This window comes from Rousettus aegyptiacus, unplaced genomic scaffold (assembly GCF_014176215.1).
Source record: "Rousettus aegyptiacus isolate mRouAeg1 unplaced genomic scaffold, mRouAeg1.p scaffold_m13_p_13, whole genome shotgun sequence".
NCBI lineage: Eukaryota > Metazoa > Chordata > Mammalia > Chiroptera > Pteropodidae > Rousettus > Rousettus aegyptiacus.
The window spans coordinates 40,727,788-40,750,250 of NW_023416288.1; the positions used below are offsets into that span (position 1 = coordinate 40,727,788).

A 22,463-nucleotide genomic window follows, 5' to 3' on the forward strand; every position below is an offset into this window, starting at 1 on the left:
AGCTGGATTTATTGACCCAGGACAACCAGCATCTCTCCCGGTTTCAGAATTGTCTTTTTCAGCCCAAACCTCTTCAGGTCTACACCCCAGAAAAATCTCTCTTATTCTAGGGAAAATTCTGCCTCCGTCGTTTATAACTTTCGGTTTTCCTTGCTGGTCAATAAATGTAGCATCTTTCTCTCCCTTTAAGAATAAACTGCACTTGAGTTCTGAGGTTTCTCTCGGGCCTCGTTCACTCGTTTAGTCCACACGTGTTTGCTGAGTGTCCGCCCTGCAGCGGGCCCTGGTCCAGGCACCTGGGACTCTGTGACACAAGCCACCGTGTCCTCGCGGCTCCTCCATCGTAGCTCCGTGTGAAGAGCCCTGGACTTGAGGGCCGGCTCAGTGACTTTGTGTGGGCCGGTCACCCTCTTGAGGCCTCAGCTTCGTACCCTGCAGAGAGGGCCTGGCACACGGTGAGGGCTCAGCGGATGGTCCTTCCCACTGGCCAGGAAGGAGTTGTTAATATTATCGTCAAGGCAGCTTTCGTGTCGGGGGTTGGCAGTGGTCTCTCTTGCTTTGGGTGCCGAGGTGGTTCCCACCTAGCGCAAGGGGATCGAACATCCGTTGGCCACACAGTGGCCTGCCGGAAAGCGGTCCCTCCCATCTCACCCCCAGAGGAGGGTCCTCTGCAGTGCACGAGTGCCCTCTGCTGGTGGCTTCTGTCATTTCACGTTCGATCGCTTCCCCTCTGGCCACTGTTACTGAAAGACATCGTATCGAGGAAAAAGCTTTGCCCCGTCTCAGCGACATCTGGCTCTCGTGTATGACCTGCTCTCCTTAAAGCCTCCGTTGCTAGGTGTGACAGAGACACTGCTCCCTGTGATCACATGACTCCCTGAGGGGAGCCTCACAACGCAAAGTCACGGCCAGGCAGTCGATGGGGTCCACGGCCCTTCCGTGACTACCCCGCTGACTCTAGCGTAAATCGGACCATGGGAGAAATGTTGAAAATACTTAAAGAGAGACGCTTTCCACGTTGGCCCTGCGTTAGTCAGCGAGAGCTGCCGTAACAAAATGCCACAGGGCAGGTGGCTTACACAGCAGAAACATGTTGTCTCACAGCTCCGGGGACTGGAGGTCCAAGACCCAGGTGTCGGCACAGCTGCTTTCCTGGAGGCCTCGCTCCTTGGCTTGCGGATGGCCGCCTTCTCCCTGTGTCTTTCACGGTCTTTCCTCTGTGCCCGATCAGCGTGTGCTGAGCTTTTGTCCATCTCGGGACGAGGCTCCTAGGCCTCCTCCTGCCGTGAGCTTGGACGACGTGAGCTGGTACGGGTGCTGTGAGCATCACACCACGCTTCACTCTCAAGCCTGTCACTGACCTACTCTTAAAGGTTTGGGGGCTTTCGTACAGGAGTCAGGAAAAATCGAAGGATGAGAACCACGCCGCGGCCCTCACCCTGGGGAGTCACATCGGAGGCTCGCGAGCCCCGGAAACGGGCTGCCCAGAGCCTCCTCCCTCCCTGACTTCCTTCCTTCTGCTTCCAGGAGAAAAAGACGTGGTGGTTTTAGGGGATTTCGGCCAGGGGCCAGACAGCAGTGACCACGACATCCTGAGGAAAGAAAAGTTCCACCCCCTGATCTCCGCCCACACCTTCACCAACATCAGCACCAAGAACCCGCAGGGCTCCAAGTCTCTGGACAACGTGTGGATCAGCAAAAGCTTAAAGAAGGTTTTCACAGGTAAAGCGGAGGCCCCGGGCTTTTCCTGTCTGGACCGACGGTTCCAGGTTGTGGGGGTCGTGTGCGAGTCGGGAGTCAGTGACCCTCCCCTGCGGTCATTTACGGGGTTATCCTGTGTAATTATCATTCAGACTGAGCCACTTCTCGGAATGAAGGTGGGTGTGACAAGTAACGACAAGGCATCCCCCGGTCTGCGGCAAGGGGACACCGAGCGTGTCCCGGGCAGACCCGGTTATGGGGACCCGGTTATGGGGTGGGGGGCCGTATTCGCACCAAGCTGGCCACGCCCCCTTGTGTGAGGACACGTGGGCATTCGGCACACATTCCTCGAGCCGTCGCGCTCCGATGATGCTCCGTCGTGGCCTGAGGTTTACCGACTCGCGCCGGTGCTCTGAGGAGCAGCGTTACGGGCGAGCAGACATGTCACGTAGTGTCACCGTACTTCAGACGGGAGCCCACAAGGACCAGGGTGTGTGCGATGGGTAACCTCAGGGCTGAAAAGCAGCCCCTCCCCCGCAAAAAAAAAATCCCAGTGACCTGCTGAGATTACTGTTTGGGGCCAGAAAACAGGTGTGGAGGTCACAGTGGGGCGTTTCGCCGAAAGGCGAGAACCGTGGTTCCCAGTCCTGTCTGGGGTTTGGTAAACACCCACGGCTGCACGTTACACCCCGAGACTTCTCCTCCTTTAAAAGCACCGGCTCTGGGGGCCCGCTGTGGGACGCACATGCGGCCAGGCCTGAGGGCCGCAGGGCTAGGACTTCCCGTCCCGGACACTGGTTTCCAGTGGACCGTGTGGTGGGAGGATCCGAAGGACGAAGGACGTGATCTCGGTGGGAGGGGGGGTGACAATCATGAAACTAGGCGAGATGCCGAGGGCAGAAGTGCACGGCGGGCCAGACCGAGGCTGTCCGCCCGCCCAGGCCACCAGCCCGCCCCGGCCACCAGCCAGCCCCGGCCACCAGCCCGCCCTGGCCACCAGCCCGCCCCGGCCACCAGCCAGCCCAGGCCACCAGCCCGCCCCGGCCACCAGCCCGCCCCGGCCACCAGCCAGCCCCGGCCACCAGCCCGCCCCGGCCACCAGCCCGCCCGGGCCACCAGCCCGCCCCGGCCACCAGCCCGCCCCGGCCACCAGCCCGCCCCGGCCACCAGCCCGCCCCGGCCACCAGGAGGGGCAGGCGGAAGCAGCTTCTTAGTAAGACAGCCAGCGAGCCTGAGGACGCAGGGCCCAAAGGAAGTTAGAGGTCACTCCACCTGCCCTGGGCTGTTCCGTGGGAGAAGTAAGTGCAGGGAGGAGGTCCTGCCATGGGGCACCGTCCCCTGGGCGGGCACAGCTTCGGCCAGTGCAGGGAGGACCTGCCGTCAGGCACCGTCCCCTGGGCGGGCACAGCTCCGGCCAGTGCAGGGAGGTCCTGCCGTCAGGCACCGTCCCCTGGGCGGGCACAGCTCCGGCCAGAGCCGGGCCTCCGTGCGCTGACCGGCACGGCTTCTCTCTGAGGCCACGGCAGCGCCTTCTAAGTGCCCGGTGCCGGCTTCGTAACCATCTCGTCGTTTCCCAGATGTACCTCCCACTTCATATATTTCTAAGTCTTTATTTTTTTAAAATACCGTTACTTTCTCATAAACCTCCATAACTTTCCCCTTTTTACCCTTTTTCTAGAACTTATTCCCCCCTACGACTACCAACTCTATTGTCATTGCTTTGTAAACTAGGACCCTCACCTCGGACATCTTTGTGAGATGTTTGTCCCTGTGACAGATGCGTCCTCTGGCTGGTCAGATGGTGGGGGGCTGGCGAGGAGGTCAGGTGGAGGCCCCCGGGCGTGTGGAGGGCGCACAGCCTGCCCCAGGTGGTGCCGGTGCCTAAGTGGTGGTCCCTCGCCTGCCCAGGGGGTCAGATCGGCCAACACGGGGCACCCCGTCCCGCCGTGCACCGCGTGGGTCCCGCCCACCCCCCCGTCCTGATTTCTGGGTCTCCTCCCCCTCTCGCTTCAGGTCACTGCGCCGTGGTGCGGGAAGGCCTCACGAACCCCTGGATCCCAGATAACTGGTCCTGGGGCGGCGTGGCTTCCGAGCACTGCCCCGTGCTGGCTGAGTTTTACGCTGAGAAGGACTGGAGCAAGCGGGACGGCCCGCGGACCGGCGGCGGGGTCGCCGTGGAGCGGGGCGACGCCAGCGTCAAGCACGAGCGGTGACGCCGCCAGCAGGCGCGCCGGGCGCACCTGCCCGCACCTGCCCGCACCTGCCCGCACCTGCCCGCACCTGTCCACACCTGTCCACACCTGCCTGCCGCCTTCGCGCACGGCTGCGCACGGCTCACGGCGGCGGGAAGGCGGACAGTCGCCGGCAGAGGCCCAGCGGATGACGACGGAAACGTCTTCTGTTCCCCGGGCCGCGCGGACAGTCACAGAGGCGGGACGGGCGCCCGGCGGTCAGCGGGGGGAGCAAGGCCGCCCTCGCCTCGCGGCCACTCAGTGATGTCCTGACTGCAGACGACATAAAGCTCTTAACCGTGATGGAGCGCTCTGCTCACGTATTTGGCGCGGCGATTTTTAGTTCTGTTTTGAAAAAAGAAATGGAGATGAACCTGCTTTCCCGCAGTGAGAGCCGGTGGGGGGTGGGGGGTTGGGGTCCCTCCCGGGCGTTTGTACCCACTTCCGACACCCCTGTGGGGCTGTGGCTGGAGGGATCCCAAACGCAAAGCACCCCCTCCGGGGAGCCTGCTCCTTCATGTCTCCCGCCTTGCAGAGGCGCCTCTCACACCCCCATCGACCTCCCTCTGCCGTCCTGAGGACTGGCCGCTCCTTCTGGACGCACAGGATGCTAAGCGCAGGATGCTAAGCCTGGCAGCTTCGGGGCAGAGCCCTTCTCCAGGGGGAGGGGGCGGCAGGGGACAGGCCTGCGTTTGCACCAGGGCACCAGGCACCCTTCCCTGAGCCGGCTTGGGTGCTCCCGTAGGTCCCCCTGAGCCCAGGATCATGATGCCATTTGCAGCTGCAGAAACGGAGGCTCAGAGAGCTGACCGTCCTAAAGGTCACATGACGAGTAAGACGGGCTCCAAACCCAGCCCACAGCCAGCGCCCACACGTCACCTCCATGCTCGTCAGCCCTAATGCTGTGACAATGAATGTGTGAGTCACGAGCCGAGGGTCCCGGGGTCATCCCAGTTTACCACGGATGCTGAGGGTTGATTAGTCCCTCCACACTGAACACTGGGTGGTGTTCCCGGTTCCTTATGTGTTAAGTGAAGCTAGACCCCCTCAGGGCCGCGAAGAATAAATTACTTAGTAAAGCTCTTGGCTCCGCGTCTGACCACAGGGCCGGTCACACAGGCCCAGTCACGCGGGTGCATGCGCCGCGAAGGCCCTGACGGTCACAGAGCTCAAGCAGCAGCCTTTGTCACAATTACTTGTAATTATTTATTGTTTACATTGTACCCTGAGGCCCTCTGTTCCCCACATCCGGGCATGAGCTTCGTGGTCTCCCAGCGGTTGGTGATCCTCTCCCGGCCCCAGGTCAAGGGGGCCCTGGAGTCAAGGACCTTACCGGATGGAACCTGTCACATGGACGCTGACCCTCCGGCCTCGCATTGCACTGACAAAGGCCCGAAGCCTCCCTGACGGTCAGAGACGCCGCTGGCACTGTCCCCGGTCCCTCTACTCCCAGGGCAGCACCGGGCGCGCCTTCCGTTAGTTCCAAGCGCAGTGACGAGCGGCCAGCGGGCGGCAGACAGGGCGAGGCACTGTCAGGCTTCCCCGGGGCATCGGTGAGCTTGGCTTGTCCCGGCTTCCTATGGGGCGTCTGGAAGGCACAGCGCTTGAGCCCCTGGCTCTCACACCGCTGTCCCTCCCTGCCGCTGGCACGTCCCCCCGCCCCACAGCTGAGGCCAGGCTGGGGCAGGGAAGGCGGCCCTGGCCAAAGGCTTCCGGGGGCAGAGCAACCACCGAGGGGCTCATAAAAGCTGACTCTGTGGCCACGAGGTAGAGCTTCCTCATCTGCCGCTCGTGGGGCAATGCGGGTCTCTCTGCCTGGCCCCACCTGGTGGAGGCCAGCGGCCCTGCGGCTCAGGAAGACCCTTAGGTAGGTCTGGACATCCAGAAGGAAGTCCAGACGGAGCACAGAATGACAGCATGCGCTCCCCTGCCTGGCTGGGGGTGTCCCCTAAGTCCCGCCTCCTGCCTGACACCTGGTGCCTTTCCCAGGTGATGGTTCTCAGGGAAGTCTGTCTCTCCCAGGAAGAGCCCCGCCCCGCCCCCAGGTGCGCGCGGTTAGCCTGAGAGGTCTTCAGGAAGCCAGGGCTGAAGACAGGCTCGGGGGAGTGGAGGGCGGGAGGAAGGGAAGGGACCTGGGAGGGACCTGGAAGGGAACGGGCGCTTCCCGCCAGTGGCACACGCCTGCGACTTACACAGCTGACCTTAGGACCTTCGTCAAGGATTCCAGGCTGAGGCCGTCGCCCCGTTTTCCAGGTAAGGACCCTGCGCGGGCTTCACAACCAGTAAGGGACAAAGTCGGGCTTCAGACTCAGCTCTGTGTGGTTCCAAAGGCCTTGTTTTAAGTCTCGTGTGGCGGAAATATGACGGGCTATGTGAGCCGGAGGATGGGAAGAGGATGTTCTCGCCTGGGGGCGAACCCGAGGCGTCTTCCTGGGGAAGGCGTCCCTTGACCCGGGGCGTGAATGGGCAGGGCTGGGGGGCGCGGCGGCTGAGCAGGAGATTGCGTTCTCTGCGAGGGCCGGGCTGTGGCCGGAGGGAACAGAAGTGTCAAGTGTGGTTCGCGGTGTTATGGGGGAAAAGTTAACAGAGCCAAGGGCCAGAGCCTAGAAGGCAGCAACGGGAGAAAAGGGAGGCCGTGCTGCGGGCTCCGGGGAGCCGGTGCAGGCTTCGGGCGGACGAGGCCGCAGCAGCAGTGCGGGAGAGCCCGGCAGGGGCGGCGCAGGGGTCGTGGGCTTCGTATCGTCACCTGCGGCTTCAGGCTCCTCTGGAGCAGGTGGAGCCAGGGGGCGGCCCCCCTGGGTCGGGGCAGGGAGCCCGTGCAGAGGGGGCTCCAGGGGCAGTGCTGAGTGGCGGGTGGACGTGGGTTCCCGCGCTGGCGCTGCCTGGCCGGCTGGGCAGCCCCGGGGGTGCGTGGCTAGACCATGATAAGCTCCGTGGGAGCTGCAGCCCCATCTGCCTGGGGGAGCCATTGTCGTGCTGACCTGTCTGTAGAAGGCGATGGCTTTATCAGCGTCGGGGATGCCCTGACGCCCTGTGGGGGTTGGTTGTAAAGCACCTGGGACGTGGGGCAGAGCCACACATCCAAAGGGAATTTCATGGTCTCTGAGAACCTCATCGTCGTTAAGACGTCAGGAAAAGGACCAGGGTGTGGGGAAAATGCCGAGCTCTGCTCTGGACAAGTTGTGCTCAGGTGCCGGTAGGGTAAGTGTCCAGGCAGTTGGGATGAGGGGTGGGGAAACCTGCCCTTCCAGAGCCTTCCAGGACTGGGCCGGGACTTCCCTCCACAGACACACGCTTCAGCATACGCTGGTTTCAGGGGCCTGCCTACCGGCCAGACTGCAAACCTCTAGAAAAGCCCAGAAAGGTCTGGTATGGCCCACCACTAAAGAGGATCATCATGACGACAACGGTTTTTTAGGACAGAGATCCTGGTACCTTGTGTTATGGGTTGAATTATGTCCCCAAAAGCTATGATTCAGTCCTGACCCCCAGTACCTCAGAATGTGGCTTATTTGGAAGCAGGGTTATTGCAGATATAATCAGTTAAGGTGAGGTCACATCGGAGCAAGGTGAGCCCTTCATCCATATGACTGGGGTCCTTGTAAGAGAAGCGGGGGATAGGGACACAGGGAGAGCGGCTTGTCATGACAGAGGCAGAGCCTGGAGCGACACCCCCAGGACCGCGGAAGGTGGGGGAGGGGCTGGGAGGGGCTGCAGAGGGAGCAGAGCACGTCACCGCCTCGATTTTGGACTTCAAGTGTCCAGAGCTGAGACGACACGTTTCTGTTGACTTAAGCCCCCAAATTCCGTGGTACTTGGTTACAGCAGCCTTAGGAAGCTCACGTCATCATCTCTGGATCCTTGGAAACTGGCGCATTGAGCGGCAGCCCCCAGCCGAGCACGAGGAGGCCCCCCTGTGTGAGGCGGCACCACGGAGGCGGGCATGGGTTCAGGTGTCGGAGCCCAGCAGAGTCGGGGTGCAGGGGGCTGAAGCCATGACTGAAAACCAGACCACGTGCCTCAAAACCGAGGTGGGAGGGCCCTGATTGCGAGGGGTTTGCTGCACATAAAAGGGGCCACCAGCAGGATGGGGGGGACCGTGGTGCTCTGGGTTCTCGGGATGCTTAATTGTGTCTGCTTAGCAAGCCGAGTTCCAATCAATAGTCAGCGAAGGAAGATGAGCTGGCTCCTGCGCCCTGCTGACTTCTGTCCATTATGATGGATTATTAAATGGATTACTGTTGGGGTGGGGCGCATTAAGGCCTTAAGGCCTCAGGTTTTACCTTGATGAGTGCACCTGGCCTGAGACATGTCAAGTGGAGGAAGAGGGCTGTGGAAAACGGGTGCCCTTGACAAAGGCAGGCAGGCCTAATGCAAAAGGGGCAGGCCGGGGGTCATTCGCTGTGGCTTCCTGCTTTCTGGGGACTGCGTGGGAGGCTGTGTCGCCGAGGGGGCCCAGGAGTTGGTCCCGCCCCAGCCAGCACACGGACTGAGGAAAGCAGACAGCAGAGAGTCAGGCGGCCGGGTTGCTGGTCTGGGCAGCGAGGACAAGCTCCAGAGGCACAGGCAAGGTGCGGTCTGGGCACCCTGGGGCCTCTGGCCTTTGCTTCCCACGGTGTCTCCAGTTCCCCCTTTGCCCCCAGGAGGCAGAATGGAGGGGCTCGCTCCCTCTCCCTCTCCCTCTCCCCCCTCCCTCCCCCTGCTCTGATGGGGTGCCTGGGCCACGGGGTTGTGCTGAGGAACACAGAAAATTCAGGTCCTTGAGCAGTGAAGTTCAAAGGCCTGCTGAAGAGAACTCGGGCAGGAGGGTGTGGCTTTGCCCCTGGAGAGCCCTGACGTGGTCCCAGGTGGCCTGGGCAGGAGGGAGAAGGGAGGGCGGAAAGGCCCCAGGAGAGGTTCCCCACCTGCTTGCGTTTTCCTGAGTTTGGGGGCCAAACCACGTAAGGCAGGCTGCACATAGCACTCTGGGTTCTGGGGAGCCTAATGGTGTCGGCTTAGCAAGCTGCGCTCCCGCCAGGAGTCGGTGATGGACGGGGGGCTGGCCCCCCCATCGTGATGAATCATTTACTTAAGTGGCTACTGCGGGGCTGGGGACCACGAAGGACTCGGGTCTCGCCGTGATGGTGACTGAGCGCACGCGGCCAGCGTCGTGCGGGTTGGCGGCCGCCGGGGATTCCGTGGCGGCTTCTTTGCTCTGGGTTCTGAGACGTCCTCAAGTGGCCAGCAGGACACCCTCCTTGGGCTTCCAGGGCTCCTGTGAGTTTCCGGGCTATGAAATCTCCCCCCCATTCGCCGACTCTCAGGGCTGCGTGGCTGGGTGCTGGCGGGCACGCGGGCCCCAGGCCCCCCGCCCCCTTCCGGCTGGGGGACAGCTTCCCTCTGGGGCACGCGGGCGTCGCCCTCGGAGCTTCCCGGCACGCAGCCTCCTGTGCCCTCGCGCAGAGGGGCCGATACGTCAGCACATACGATCTTCTGTAGATTTATACACAGAGGACGTATATCGCTTCACAGCCCCACTCATCTAAAAAAATTATATGACAAACTTGACGGCGAGATTTAAATCGGACCCAAGAGGAAACAGAGTTTGGGCTAGGCCTGCAGGAGACTTCAGTAACACCTTCTCTTGGGCTCTTTAGGGTGACAAATTTATAAGGCTCAACCAGCAAGAATAATCACCTAGACCGCCTGGAGCTTAAAATAGAGTTGGAGGAATAAAGAAGGGCTCGTGGGCCCTCTAGTGGGCAGTTGTGGAGAGGCACGCAGAAATTTGCGGGAGAACTCTCGCTTCATGAACTTGGACATCCAAATTTCTCCCGCTTTAGGAAGTTCTCGCCGCTACGTCTTTAAATACGCCTTCTGCCCCTTCTCACTCTCCTCTTCTGGGACTCCGATAATTTAATTTGTGAACCGTTTCTTTAACTGGCCTCCCACAGATCAGGCTCTGTTCCTTTTTCATTCTTTGTCCTCTGGATAATTTCAAAGTTCCCGTCTTCTCAGATTCTTCCTTCTGCTTGACAGGTTCCGATGTTTATGATACTGTATTTTTCATTTCATTCATTGTAGTCTCCCACTCAGAATTTGCTCCTTTTTTACTTGTGTTCATGTAGTTTTCTTGATTTCGTTGAACTTTTTCTTGTAGCTCATTGAGCTTCCTTAAACAGCCACTGTGAATTCTTTACGGGGTAAATCACAGATGGCCACGTCTTTGGAAGACTACGATCCTTTGGTGGTGTCATGGTTCCTTGATTTTCCGCGTTCCTTGAGTTCTGCATTGCTGCCTTTGCATCCAGAGTCACAGCCACCTCCTCCAGCCTCTACCGCCCTTGGGAAAACCCATCGCTCGGCCCTGCTGGAGATGCGCCGCCTACGGGCGACTGTGCCCAGCTTCCTGCTCGCTCTCTCGGCAGAATCCCTAAGCTCGCCTGCCTTCTCCTGATTCTGCATAACCAAGGCTGGGTGCTGACGGCCTCTCTTTCGCTTTCCCAAGGGTGGAGCAAAAGCTCAAACGCTGGTCTCTCCCTGGCCGGCAGGTTCGGGCGGGCTCTTTGTACGTGCTCACCAGCCACCTGCCAGAGCGAGCTCTCCACACCGCTGGGGGTGCTCTGCAGGGGCCGGCCACGGGGGGAGGGGTTCTCCTGTGGGACAGTCTCCTGTGCACGGCCACAGGGGGGGCGTCCCCAGAAGGTCGTGAGCCAGCTCCTTGATGCAGCTGGGCCCTGCTGGCCTCACAGCCTCTCCCCACCCCGTCAGGCAGCGCACCGTTCAGCACTCTGGATGGGGCGAGAGGACAGGCCTCTTGGGCAGCGTCCTGCACAGCCACGGAAGCCGGGGGCTCACTCGCTCCCCATTCCCCACAGGAGAAAGCCCGGGCTGAGGTCGCCCTTGGCCCTGAGCCCCGGGGCAGGGGCGCCCATGGCAGAGTCAGGCTGCTCCCCTTCAGGGTCTAGCCTTGTGGAGTTCTGCTCCAGGGGCGTGCTGAAGCTTCCCCACTGGACCCTAGACCGCCACCAAGGCTCTTGTCTGTGGGTGCTGCCTAAGAGTTTTCCAGGGGTTCCTAGACTAAAGCCCAGAGGGGCCGGAACTGGCTCACCGGGCACTGAGAAGTCCCAGCCAGGCCCTCGGTCTGGGTGTCCGTTACCCGACGCCCGGGCGGGCAACGTCCCTCGGGATCCCGAAGCTCCCAGAGGCGGGCTTGTCCACGGGCAGGTGCCACATCGTTGCTGTCGGGGGCCCACAGTGAGGGACGTCTCGTCCGGCCACGTTGCTGACGTCACTGCCGAAGCCGGCCGTCGTTAGTGAGGACAGCCGGCCGGTGGGGCGGAAGTGAGCGTCTGCAGTCGCGGTCCCTCCTCCGTGGTCAGACTGCCATGTGCCCTGCCGTGCCCTTGACCCCACCCAGGTGCATCCTTTCAGTTTTGAAGGCCAGAAGGTCAAGGTCACGGCGCTGGCAGGCTTCGCTCCTCCTACGGGCCGCGAGAGAAGGCTGCGTCCCAGGCCTCTCCCCGCGGCTGGCAGGTGGCTGCCCGTGTGCTTCCTCTTTCCACGGCCCGGCCTTTCCGCTGTGTGCGCGAAATCCCGCACGTCCTCTCAGCACCGCCCCAGCCAGCTGACAAACGCTGGTGCTCCACACCCGGCGTCGGCGTCAAGCCTCTAATTCCTTGAGCTGCTGAAATCGATGAACGGAAGTGGGTGAAATCACAGCCGGCTGGCAAGGCTTCCCCAGGTGCAGGAAAGGTTTGGGTTCCACGCCCGAGACCCTTAGGGATAAAGGCCTCTGCCCTCTGGCGGTCTCACGGGCTCTTCTCCAGGTCTGCTCGCCCAGCAGCTGCCTTCGGGGCCCACTCCTTCCCCTGGGTCACGGCTGCTCGGGTTTCAGACACAGCGTTGCGAAGAGTGGTGTTAAGTATTGCGAGGGGCCACTACTTTGCAGGCGACCTTTCTCCCGGTGCCGCACACGCTGAGCAGCCCATCTGCTGTGGGTTACGTTGGTCCGGTTGCCCTTCCCAGGGGTGGGACCGGCGGGCTCTGTGCCGCTCTCCCTCACCTGGTCGTGGGCAGTTCTGGTCTTCCTCAACGGAGGCCGGAGGCCGCAGGCCCTCAGCTCAGATCCTGCTCCACAGGTTTTGCAAGAACGTTTACTCAATGAACAGGGTAGTAAATCAAGACAAAATTACCCATCTCTCCTTCTCCCTTCTCCCTACAACCCGTGAGAGTATAAGCTAATTAGAAAGGTGGAGTGTGACAAATGTAATATTTCTCTATAAAGACAAACATGATCAATTGTCTTTTCAAAAATTACCACGTAAAAAAAAAAAAACCAAATACCTCAATAAAAATATAATTAGGTTTTCAGAGAACAGAAGTGTGCATGCACATATATCCACAAACTTCATTTGAGAACTTCAGTGCTATTTATTTCTATTATAGCTAGACACGAAATGCCCCAAGATTTACAAAACCAACCATACAAATTTTAAACACTTTTACAAAGATGTAAATATAACGCAATTAAGACCATGTATTTATGTTTGCAAACAAATTTACTTTCAATTACCTCTCTTGTAAAAACCGAACAGTTTGTCAGAAGTTCTTTTCGATACAACTGTATGTTAAAATTACAAGGACAAAACTGATGAAATCCTAATCATCAATAGCCGAGAACAAATGACTGTTAAAATTAATATGATCTTCAACTCTTTCCCTAAGTACTGCTGCTATAATTTTCTATTTATTAAAACTTTTTGTTTTGGGGAATAAAACTACCTTAATGCAATTTCAGGAAAGAGAATAAACATTAATTAAATCTTTGATCCCAACTTTTAAAGCTTAGAGCTCTTTAAGTATTTCTGCTAATCTGAAACTATTTTTTGGTTCATTGCTAACTTTTAAAATATCTTAAGACAATCAATGTGATTTAGAGCCTTTTTTTTTTTTGTCTAGATAGTGCTTATGTTTTTTATCTTTATACCAAAGAAGTAAGGCAAGAAAGTTTTTCTTTTTCCACAGAGAAATATATATCCATTTTAAAATTTGGAGATTATAACCACTGCAAATCATCCTACCAATAGGAAATTAAGGCTGCTGTGATTTTCCTTTATATTTAAACCATAACATAAGATTAGCAGGATAATTACCTACAAATGTTGAATTTACAAGCTTTGGGCTTAAGTCACAGGACATAAATATTGCCATTTCTGTCTATACTTCGATTCCAGCTAATAAGACTCTTGTTTCACAATAACCTTTGATAAGTTTGAAGATGAAGTCAGAAAACACCACACAAAGCTGAAACTGGATGACTCCACTACAAGGAAATGATGCTTGAGGGGTCAAGGCCAACAGCAGTCTTCCGTGTCTGGCGAGTGTCACGCAGAGAGATGCGCAGGCCACACTCCAGGCACGTGACATGTGTCTGGGTGCCCTCAGTGCTCCACGGGCCTGGCCCACTCCAGCCAAAAGCAAGATGCCTGGCTTTGCAAGAACTGCCAGGCACCCGTTAGGGAACATCCTGTTTGCTGCAACATTTTTCTCTAAGGCAAGCCCTCTAGATACGTGAACGAGAAAAGTCACATAACTTAGCCTGCCAAAGATTTCCAATGCAATCATTTCCTAGCAGGGTATATCCGCAGGGTATATCCACCAGTGTTAGCACCATATTTAAACCTGAACTGAGGTGAGGGTTAACTCTCCAACAGCTCTGGGTAGAAATTACAGTAGCAGTTCTGAACGGGGTGTTTACAGCAGTCGTCTTTCTGATCATTAAAATAAGTTGTCTGAATAACCATTTGATCACAAGTAATATGTGCAAGTATAAGTCAAAAATGGTAAATTATAAAGCTAAGTGTAGAGGCTTTTAGCAGGAGAAATGTAGCAAAACAAACTCTCATTTTTGAAATTCAAACTGTGTCCTTATTGGGTTGATAAAGTCAAAGATTTTGATAAAACACACCAGGATGATATCGGAAGGCCGTTTCAGCGAATGGCAACGCCCAGAAGTTCTCTTTTTCAGAGAGCGGTCAAGTTTACTGCAGATGCCACCCACTCAACATCCGGCTCCTACGTGAAGCAGACCAGCTAATCCGCCCCCGCTGCTGCTCCACCTAATGTAACAAAAGGTGAGTGGCTCCTATTCTAGGCGGACAAACCTCTCTGGAACTTGTACTTACCATTTACGTAAAGGAACAGAGAGAGAAAGACCCTCAAACTTGGTTAAAATTTTGAAGTGGTGCAATATGTTTCAGCCAATGAAACAGAGTTTAGTTGAGGGACAACTGGACAAAATGAGCCAACTCTCCAATTTCATTCTTACAAAGTTACGAGGTGAAATAATGACGTGTAAAATAAAGGACTCATGAAGACGTCTCAGACTGCTTCCCCCTTAACATTACACACTTAAGAGGAATACGAAGTCTTAGATATAGCTAGTTTTGGGAGGCATAACAAAACTAATTTTTCAAAGGAAAATAATTACCATATTCAAATAAACGATCACCGTGGCATCTAACGGCACTGGATTCGCCCTCTAGTGGAAGCTGATGTTGGTGCCCAGGCTGCAGCCCTGAGACCACACTGCTCAGGAAGGAGGAAAGTCATCGCTCGGTTTGACCAGGATCCTTCAAAAATACTCATCAGTAGTGTTTTCACATGACTCTCGACAGAGTCAGATGAAAACAAGTAACTTTCCCGTGTAGCCTGTAGAGACATTTCAGGGAAATAGCTTAAAGTTTGCACTTAACCTAAAGATTCAGCTGAATACTGCAGATCAGTCTTCAGAAAACTCATGTAAACAGTCATTCTTCTTTTTTAAATCTGCTGGTGCGCAGTGCACCTACTTGGGAATATACATGGCAGTCCAGCGTAGCTGGGTCCGCGAGAACACGAGCTAACATATGAGGCCCTTCAGCTCCCTGTCGGCCAGCTCGTTCACCTCCATGATCTTCTCTAAGTGTTCCATGTACCGGTCACGGTCCTGCAGGAAGTGAGGGACCCTCGTGTTTTCCGTGACTGCCAACCCTTTCAGGCGATCCACGTCTTCATAAGAGACCTGGAAACAGGAAGTTGAGTCAGTTTTCAATGTGACTACCAGTTACATTTTGGGTCTTAAGTAAAACTTTAAGTATGTGGCCTGTTTTACTAATTACTTTAATAGCTGCAAAATAACAAAAATCAATGGCTTCTACTTCTTCACTGTCAAATAAGAATGTATCTGCCCACTTATTCCATTAATCATACTAAAAAAAAGGTTAAAAGTCAATATTTAACACTCTCTTGTACCTACTCAGTTTGACTAGAAATTATACAAGTAAATTTAATGTGTGTGAGACTCTAAGCCTAAACAAATCTCTTCATGAAATCCAAGATTCAAGAAAATAGCTAAAATATATATTATTAAATTAGGAAAATCATAATTATATAATGGATTTTCTATTTCTATTTTCTACATTTCTATTTATATTTTAATTTCAGAAATATAATGATTTGTTTTGTGTTAAATTCTCACTTTTATTTTGAATTTTTGTAAGTATTATTTAAAATTTCACATCTCTTTCATTTGCTTATGTAAGACCCCAATCTTTCACAGGTAGTTATATTAAATTTAGGGGTGAAACTTTTTAAGTTCTATAAATTATCTTTGCAACTTTAAATTCCAAAACATGGCTGACTTTAAATAGTACTGTTTCCTGATCGATATTCTTCCTGGTCTGTAGGAAGATGCTAAATCATGTTCATATTATATCTGTTTTTGTTTTATTTATTTTTTAGTTGCTAAAATTATTTATTTTATTGAGTATTTACACCATTAAGTATAATGAAAGCGTTTGTTGTTATTGTTATGGCTTAGTGATTCTTACACCATTCTTAAGTTTATTGTAGGAGAGAATGAGTAAATATATTAATGTTCTCGTTGTAAGAGAAGGGAGGAGATACACAGAATAGAAGAGCTGTGGCACTCATCTGAAGAGAACGCCCTTGTGATTTACAACAGACACATGCGATTTGCTCACTGAAAAGATCTAAAAGCAGCATTGGCCAGGAGCAGTGAGCGCGTCCAGTGCTCAGACCTTGTTTTATAAATACCGTTTCCCACTGAAATCACGGCTCCCCTGGAAAAATATCTACTCTCAGACTTGGGTAGGAAAAGTATAAGATGAGATCAGAACATTGTACTTGGCCAGAAAACATGGAGTTGTCTATAAAACACAGGAGCAGCCACTGGAAGGGGTGAGTGAAAAAGGGTACGAACGTAATAATACTAGGAAGAAGGGAAGTGCGACGGAACGGGTGTCCCGGAACTCAGTGTTCTCTGCTTCGCCACCGCCGATCAGTGACGGATCTGGGCAGCGATCACCAGTGGATGTTAAACCACATCTCGAACCGCTGGTGAGGACCAGCGCAGTCACGAGCCTCACCCACGGATTACATACTGATTCAGTGGGGCACAGGCAGGCACCCCACAATGGAGAGGCCTGGCAGTAGCTAATTCACCCAGGTGAATGAACACGCATCGCCAATAATAAAAATGACAGTAAGTGTCGCCCTCCAGTGTGATGCAACGGGACACACACAACTCGCCTAAGTCGTATTCTTGGCAAAAATGTTTAACAAGAAACTAATTACAAGGAAACAATCTGATCATCTAGATGGTAGGAATTATTAAAAAAAACTGTCCCAGATTCTTAAAAATGTCATGAAAAACAAAAACGGGGGGTGGGGGTGGGGGCGGGATTGGTATAGATTAAAAGAGATTGAAGACTTGAGTATAAGACCTGAAACAACAAAATGCATAGAAGAAGACATAGGCACTAAACTTATGGACCTTGGTCTCAGAGCGGTTTTTGTAGACTTGACTCCAAAGGTAAGGAAACTAAAAGCAAAAATATATGACTGGGACTGCATCAGACTAAAAAGCTTCTGCACGGCAAAAGAAACCATCAACAAAACAAAAAGGTGATCAACTGAATGGGAGAAGATACTTGCAAACAACACCTCCAATAACGGGCTAATATCCAAAATATGTAAAGAACTCACACAACTCAACAACGAAAAAGAGCACTTTGATTAAAAAATAGGCAGAAGACCTGAAAAGACACTTTTCAAGGAAGCCATACGGGTGGCCAAGAGATATATGAAAAGATGCTCAACGCAAATCAGAACCGCAATGAGGCAGCAGCTCACACCTGACAGAATGGGTATTGTCAATAAGACAAGAAATAACAAGTGTTGGGGAGGATGCAGAGAAAGAGAAACCCGCATACTCTGCTGGTGGGGATGTAAGCTGGTGCAGCCATTACGGAAAACAGTCTGGAGGTTCCTCGCAAAATTAACAGAGCTACCACATGACCCAGCAAACCCTTTTCTGGGTATCTGCCCCCAACATTTGAAAACACTTATTCGAAAAAGATACATGCAACCCTATATCCAATGCAATATTATTCACAATAGCCAAGACATGGAAACAGCCTAAGTCTCCTTTGAGGGACGTCTGGATAAAGAAGATGTGGTACAATGGAATATACTCAGCCTTAGAAAAAGATGCTAAGTTACCATTTGCAACAACATGGTTGGGTTGGGAGAGTACCATGCTAAGCGAAACAAGCCAGATGGAAAAGGACAAGAACCCGAGAACCGTATGATTTCACTCCTGGGGTATAAAACAGAACGCAACAAACAAAACGAACTCACAGACAGCAGACGGGCGGTTACCAGAGGGGAAAGCGTTTGGGGGAGGAGGAGGAGGGTCACGGGCCATACATGGTGACGGAAGGAGACCTGACTTCGGGTGGTGAGCCCTCGATGGAGTACGCAGATGGTGCATTGTGAAGTTGTGCACCTGAAATTTATAAGTTATTAACCAATGTTACCCAATAAATTTAATTTAAAAAACAATTTAAAATAAAGTAAGTGGAACTGGACCAAAAAAGGAGAAACTCATACGGTCATGCCAGAGAATATCCTTGTTCTTGGGAGACGCCTGCTGATGTGTCGAGGAGGGAAGCATCTACAGTGTACTTCAAAATGCTTTAGAACAAGATGTGAAAATGAAAAATAAAGCTACATAATGTATTCCCAAATTTCCTATTTCCTTCTTTATCTCTTTTTGTCCTTGAAGAAACTTGTTTCCGAGACAGAACCACGTTTCTTCCCTCCCATTATCATACACAGGCAGCTTATTCCCGCGATGAAGTGAAAACGGTTTGACCCCGAGGGGTACTGAATCAGAGAGTGGAGCTGGAGGACCAGCGCCGGAGAGCGTGGGGCCTGTGCACGGGCTTCACTCACCTTCCCCAGGGCGGTCAGCAGGTGGAAGTCGATGGAGTCTCTGTATCGGAGGATTTGCAGGATGCCATCCAAGTACACCTGGTCTTTACTGAAGCACCCTGGAGGAACCGGAGGAGGGTTACTTTCTGATGTTTAAAAAGATTACCAAGTAATTAGAGCCTAGCCCGAATACTCCCTTCACTGCAAGAGCCAAGTCTGTATTACAAAGGCTGGCACTTGCCACGTCTGTTTTTATTTAACTGCTATAGACTCGTAACGTAAAATGTCAGGTCTTGAGAAGGGCCAGGGTAATGTGGGGACCAGAACCCCACTGTTAGACTCTTCTCCCAGACCCTACTCCCCACAATTAAGATAGCGTTTTTCCTAATTGTAAAGAAACACCAGTAATTTAATACATGACTCTTATAATTATCCCACTCTCCATCTGATCAGAACCTTAACTCCCATGGTGCAGTGGAAAGGAGGTGGGGTGGGGGGGAGCAGTTACAGAGCAGCAGGGGGCAATGTGGAGACACAGGATTCCAGAAGCTTCTAGATTTTTAAAAAACTAACACCACTTACCCCATTAAAAATAACTGATTTTGATACCATTCCACCCTATGAAAACATGAGTTAGAACTAGATTTTAAAAGAGTATGGAGGTTTATAAATAGAATAAAATATGGACGCAGACGTGGTAAGTAGAAAGGGCTTGTGAGAGCTGAGCCTACTTTAAAAAAAAGTGTTACATTTACAAAGAAAACCTTTCTCCCGTCACGACATAACTTCTGCAATTTAAAAAAAAATTTGCTCTATTAAATAGACTAAAATTCTACCATATGGAGAGTCCTATATTAGGAAATTGTTAGTTTTGTTAATAGCCGAGGATTGTGAAAAGAAGTGGTCCTTATCAGAGACGCACACTGAAGTACTTACGGGTAAAAGGACGTGGTGTCTGGGACTGGCTTTAAGATACTAGAGGAAAACGGCTTGGAAGAACAGATGATCCAGTTAGAAATGCTGGGAATTACTGAGGGGCTGAGTAATACTTAATGAGGGTTCGGCACATTCATCACTCTATTTATACGTCTGAAATTTTCAGCAATAAAATTTTTTTGAAAGTATGTGAAGAAAAAAAAAAGGACTAGCCTAAGAATGCCACATGTCCATGGGTGTCAAGGGCAGCACGGAAGCCCCATGCACCCAGAACCAGACAAGCGGACACACCCGTGACCCGGCGCAGCCTGGAGGGGGCTGCGCCCGGGCAAGACGGGGACAGTGTCCCTCCTCCCGGCTCGGTCTCTCCGGGTCCCGGCTCCCGGCCACACGCCCCCAGACACCTCCACCACAGGGACGAACTGTTACTGGGCGCTGGGCGGGCGACGTGACCCTCAGACCGGGGCAGGCATTTCAAAGCTCTACATAACTAGTTTTAAATACTTTTAGAAGAAAATGTGTTAATATACTGAACTGCTCTTGAAGACAAGTGACTTTTAAATGAGCGTCCCCTAATTCCTAGCCTTTTTCAAAGGCATTTTTGTATTGCCTTATATAATCTACTTCTTATTTTGAAAAAATAAACACACACAAACTTTGGGGGCAAGCTGAAGTCTTAAAGCTGCTGACAACAGCTTTTAACCTTTCTGTGAGAACAGCCTGCGCACTTAGAGCCAGACTGTTTGTGCAGATCAACACATGGTGTGCCTTACCTCCGTTTTCATAAAAACGATGATGAAAAAGTGCCAGAAATCCCTAGTGAAATAAAGAGATTCAGGCGAGGCTCACAGATGGAGGCTCAGCCAGTAGATGAAATGTGGGGAAACAGGTATCTGCACAGTATCTATCACCTCACAGATCACTTATTGATTAAAATTGGGGAAAAGGAAAATGTCCTTTGACAAGGGACGGCGCTCACAATCCCCACCTCAACAGGATGGAAGTTAGCATCCCCCGAGGGGAGGAGGCCTCTGCTGTGGGCCAATATCACTTATGTAATGTCCTTGTTAAAAACGTTTCCCTGCATCTAATCATGAGGGAGCAAACACATCCAGATTGTGGACATTCTACAAGAGCAGTGGCCTGGACTTCTTCAAAAATTCAGTATCTAGTCTACGGCCACGCCACCCTGAACAAGCCCAATCCTGTCTGTTCTTGGAAGCTAAGCAGGGTCCGGCCTGGTTAGTGCTTGGATGGGAGACTACCTAGGAAGACCAGGTGCTGCAGGCTTAAAAAATAAGGGATTGTAAGCCTGACAAGGTCCTTGTAATCTGTGAGGTCAACCAAGGGTTGCCTCACCTAAATTATAATTAAAAAAAAAAAAGTATCATGACAGAAAAGGTGAGGAAGACTGCTCCATTTTAAAGGAGGCTAAAGAAACATAGCCACCAAAAGTAATGCATAAACCCTAACTGGATCTAAATTTTTTTACTCAGGAATAAAGGACATTTTTGGAACAGCTGGGGAAATCTGAATACTATAAGTGTCTTAGCTGATACTGCTGAACTAATGCTCACTGTCTTAAGTGTGACAATGATACTGTGTTAGGCAGATGCATGCTCAAATTTTCAGAAATGAAATGTCGAGTGCACAAATTACTTTTTAAAAGTCACGGGAAGTGAAAAGATAGCCCACGGAAGTGGAGAAAATATCTGTAAATGATACATCTAGATATGCATCTAGAATGTACAGAATTCTTACAACTCAAAAAGCAACAAAAACAAAACAAGTGTTGAGAGAGAGGAGCAGCCGGAACTCTCCTGCACGGCCGGAGGGGATGCGAAACGCTGCGGCCCTGGAAAACCAGCCTGGGGACCTTCGAGAGGTTGAACGTAGGCGTTCACACGCGACCCGACACTTCCACGCCTAAGTATGTGCCCAAGAGGATCAACATCATAAACTCGTACACAGTATGTTCACAGCAGCATTATTCATAATAGCCAAAAAGTGGAAACCCAAACATCTATTAGCTGATGAATGGATAAGTAAAAACTGTCATATCCATGCAATGGAACATTATTCAGCAATAAAAAATACTGAAATACTGACACATGCTACAACATGACTGAACCTTTAAAACATTAAGCTAAGTGAAAGAATCACATATTATCTGATTTCATTTGTATAAAATGTCCAACATAGGCAAACCTATAAAGGTAGATTAATGGTTACTTAGAGCTGGGGCATGGAGAGAGAGAAGGGGTATGACTGATTGCTAATGGGTACCGGTTTCTTTTTGGGGTGATGAAAACATTCAAAAATTAGGTAGTGGTAATGGGTGCACAACTATGAGTACTCCACAAACCACTGACGTGTTCACTGTGAATGGGTGATTCCATGTCATGTGAATTAGAGCTCAACAGAGCTATTTTTAAACTCAGAGAGAAAAAAAATGGCAAAATGTTAACAATTGGCAAATCTACAGGAAGGGCATATGAATATTCATTCCATCATTATTCCCATATTTCTGTGGATTTAACATTTTCGAAATGAGATGGGAAAAAATAAAGCTAACGAACGGGGCCTGGGAAAAGCAACGCTGGCCTCAAGCAACAAAGGTTTCCTTTTCCACAGGTGAGTGAATTCTCTGATTGGTGGGCTAGGACATAACCTGCCCAACGGGCCAGAACACCTGCAGTCGAGGGACGCCCACCTGGCTGGGAGGTGTCGGTCCATCCTCTCTTGGCGCGAACGCAGTAATCCCATCTGGTACCGGGGTCCTTGACGAACTTTCCGATGTCTTTGAAGAGTTCGCAGAAAGACATCTGGCTGGCTCGATACACAGTGTAGTAGAGGAGGGCGGCCCTCCACAGAAAGGGGTCTTTTCTGAACAGGACGCTGTGAATACTTGCCAGCCCCTCCTCCGTGGGATTGTTTGGCTTCAGCTCATGTTTCTTACGGCCAGTCCAGCTGTTCCACGGCTGCTGAAGGTTGTTAATACCACGAAAATAATGAGTGCCTAAGGAGAAGAAGGGCACGTGGACAACAAGAAATGCCATTCTCCCGGAAGAGCCTGCCGACAGTCCCAGAACCCAATCGAAGCGTACAGATCGAGACGAAGTGGGAGGCGCCCTGACCTTGCGGCCTTTGGGCGCGAAGGCGCACGCTGCCTGCAGGAGGCTCACGGGTCTCAGCACAAGGGGTGTAACTTTTATTGCAATGTATTTTTTTAAGAGAATCACAGACTTGATGTCTTCAAAGAATCTCAGAGATCACTTGATTCAATTCCTTCCGTTTAAGGCCAGGAAACGCAAATTGCCAGGGGTAAATGACTTT

At 52.2% G+C, this 22,463-nt stretch overlaps 2 protein-coding genes and 1 pseudogene across 6 annotated transcripts in view; 2 read left to right on the top strand and 1 right to left on the bottom strand.

Annotated features, from left to right (window-relative positions):
* Positions 1–5,012, top strand: part of EEPD1 (endonuclease/exonuclease/phosphatase family domain containing 1) — a 75,885-nt gene extending 70,873 nt beyond the window's left edge. For both annotated transcript variants that reach the window (XM_036230480.1, XM_036230481.1), the window contains 2 exons: positions 1,528–1,722; positions 3,715–5,012. In XM_036230480.1, the coding sequence (XP_036086373.1) occupies positions 1,528–1,722; positions 3,715–3,914 (395 nt within the window). In that variant the 3' untranslated portion in view covers positions 3,915–5,012. The remainder of the gene's footprint in view (positions 1–1,527; positions 1,723–3,714) is intronic.
* Positions 5,013–12,254: 7,242 nt separating this feature from the next.
* Positions 12,255–22,463, bottom strand: part of KIAA0895 (KIAA0895 ortholog) — a 33,099-nt gene continuing 22,890 nt past the window's right edge. For all 4 annotated transcript variants that reach the window (XM_016159805.2, XM_036230479.1, XM_036230478.1 and 1 more), the window contains 3 exons: positions 21,841–22,146; positions 18,213–18,310; positions 12,255–14,976 (listed from right to left, as the gene is read on the bottom strand). In XM_016159805.2, the coding sequence (XP_016015291.1) occupies positions 14,815–14,976; positions 18,213–18,310; positions 21,841–22,146 (566 nt within the window). In that variant the 3' untranslated portion in view covers positions 12,255–14,814. The remainder of the gene's footprint in view (positions 14,977–18,212; positions 18,311–21,840; positions 22,147–22,463) is intronic.
* LOC118611179 lies at positions 20,299–20,417 on the top strand (annotated as a pseudogene).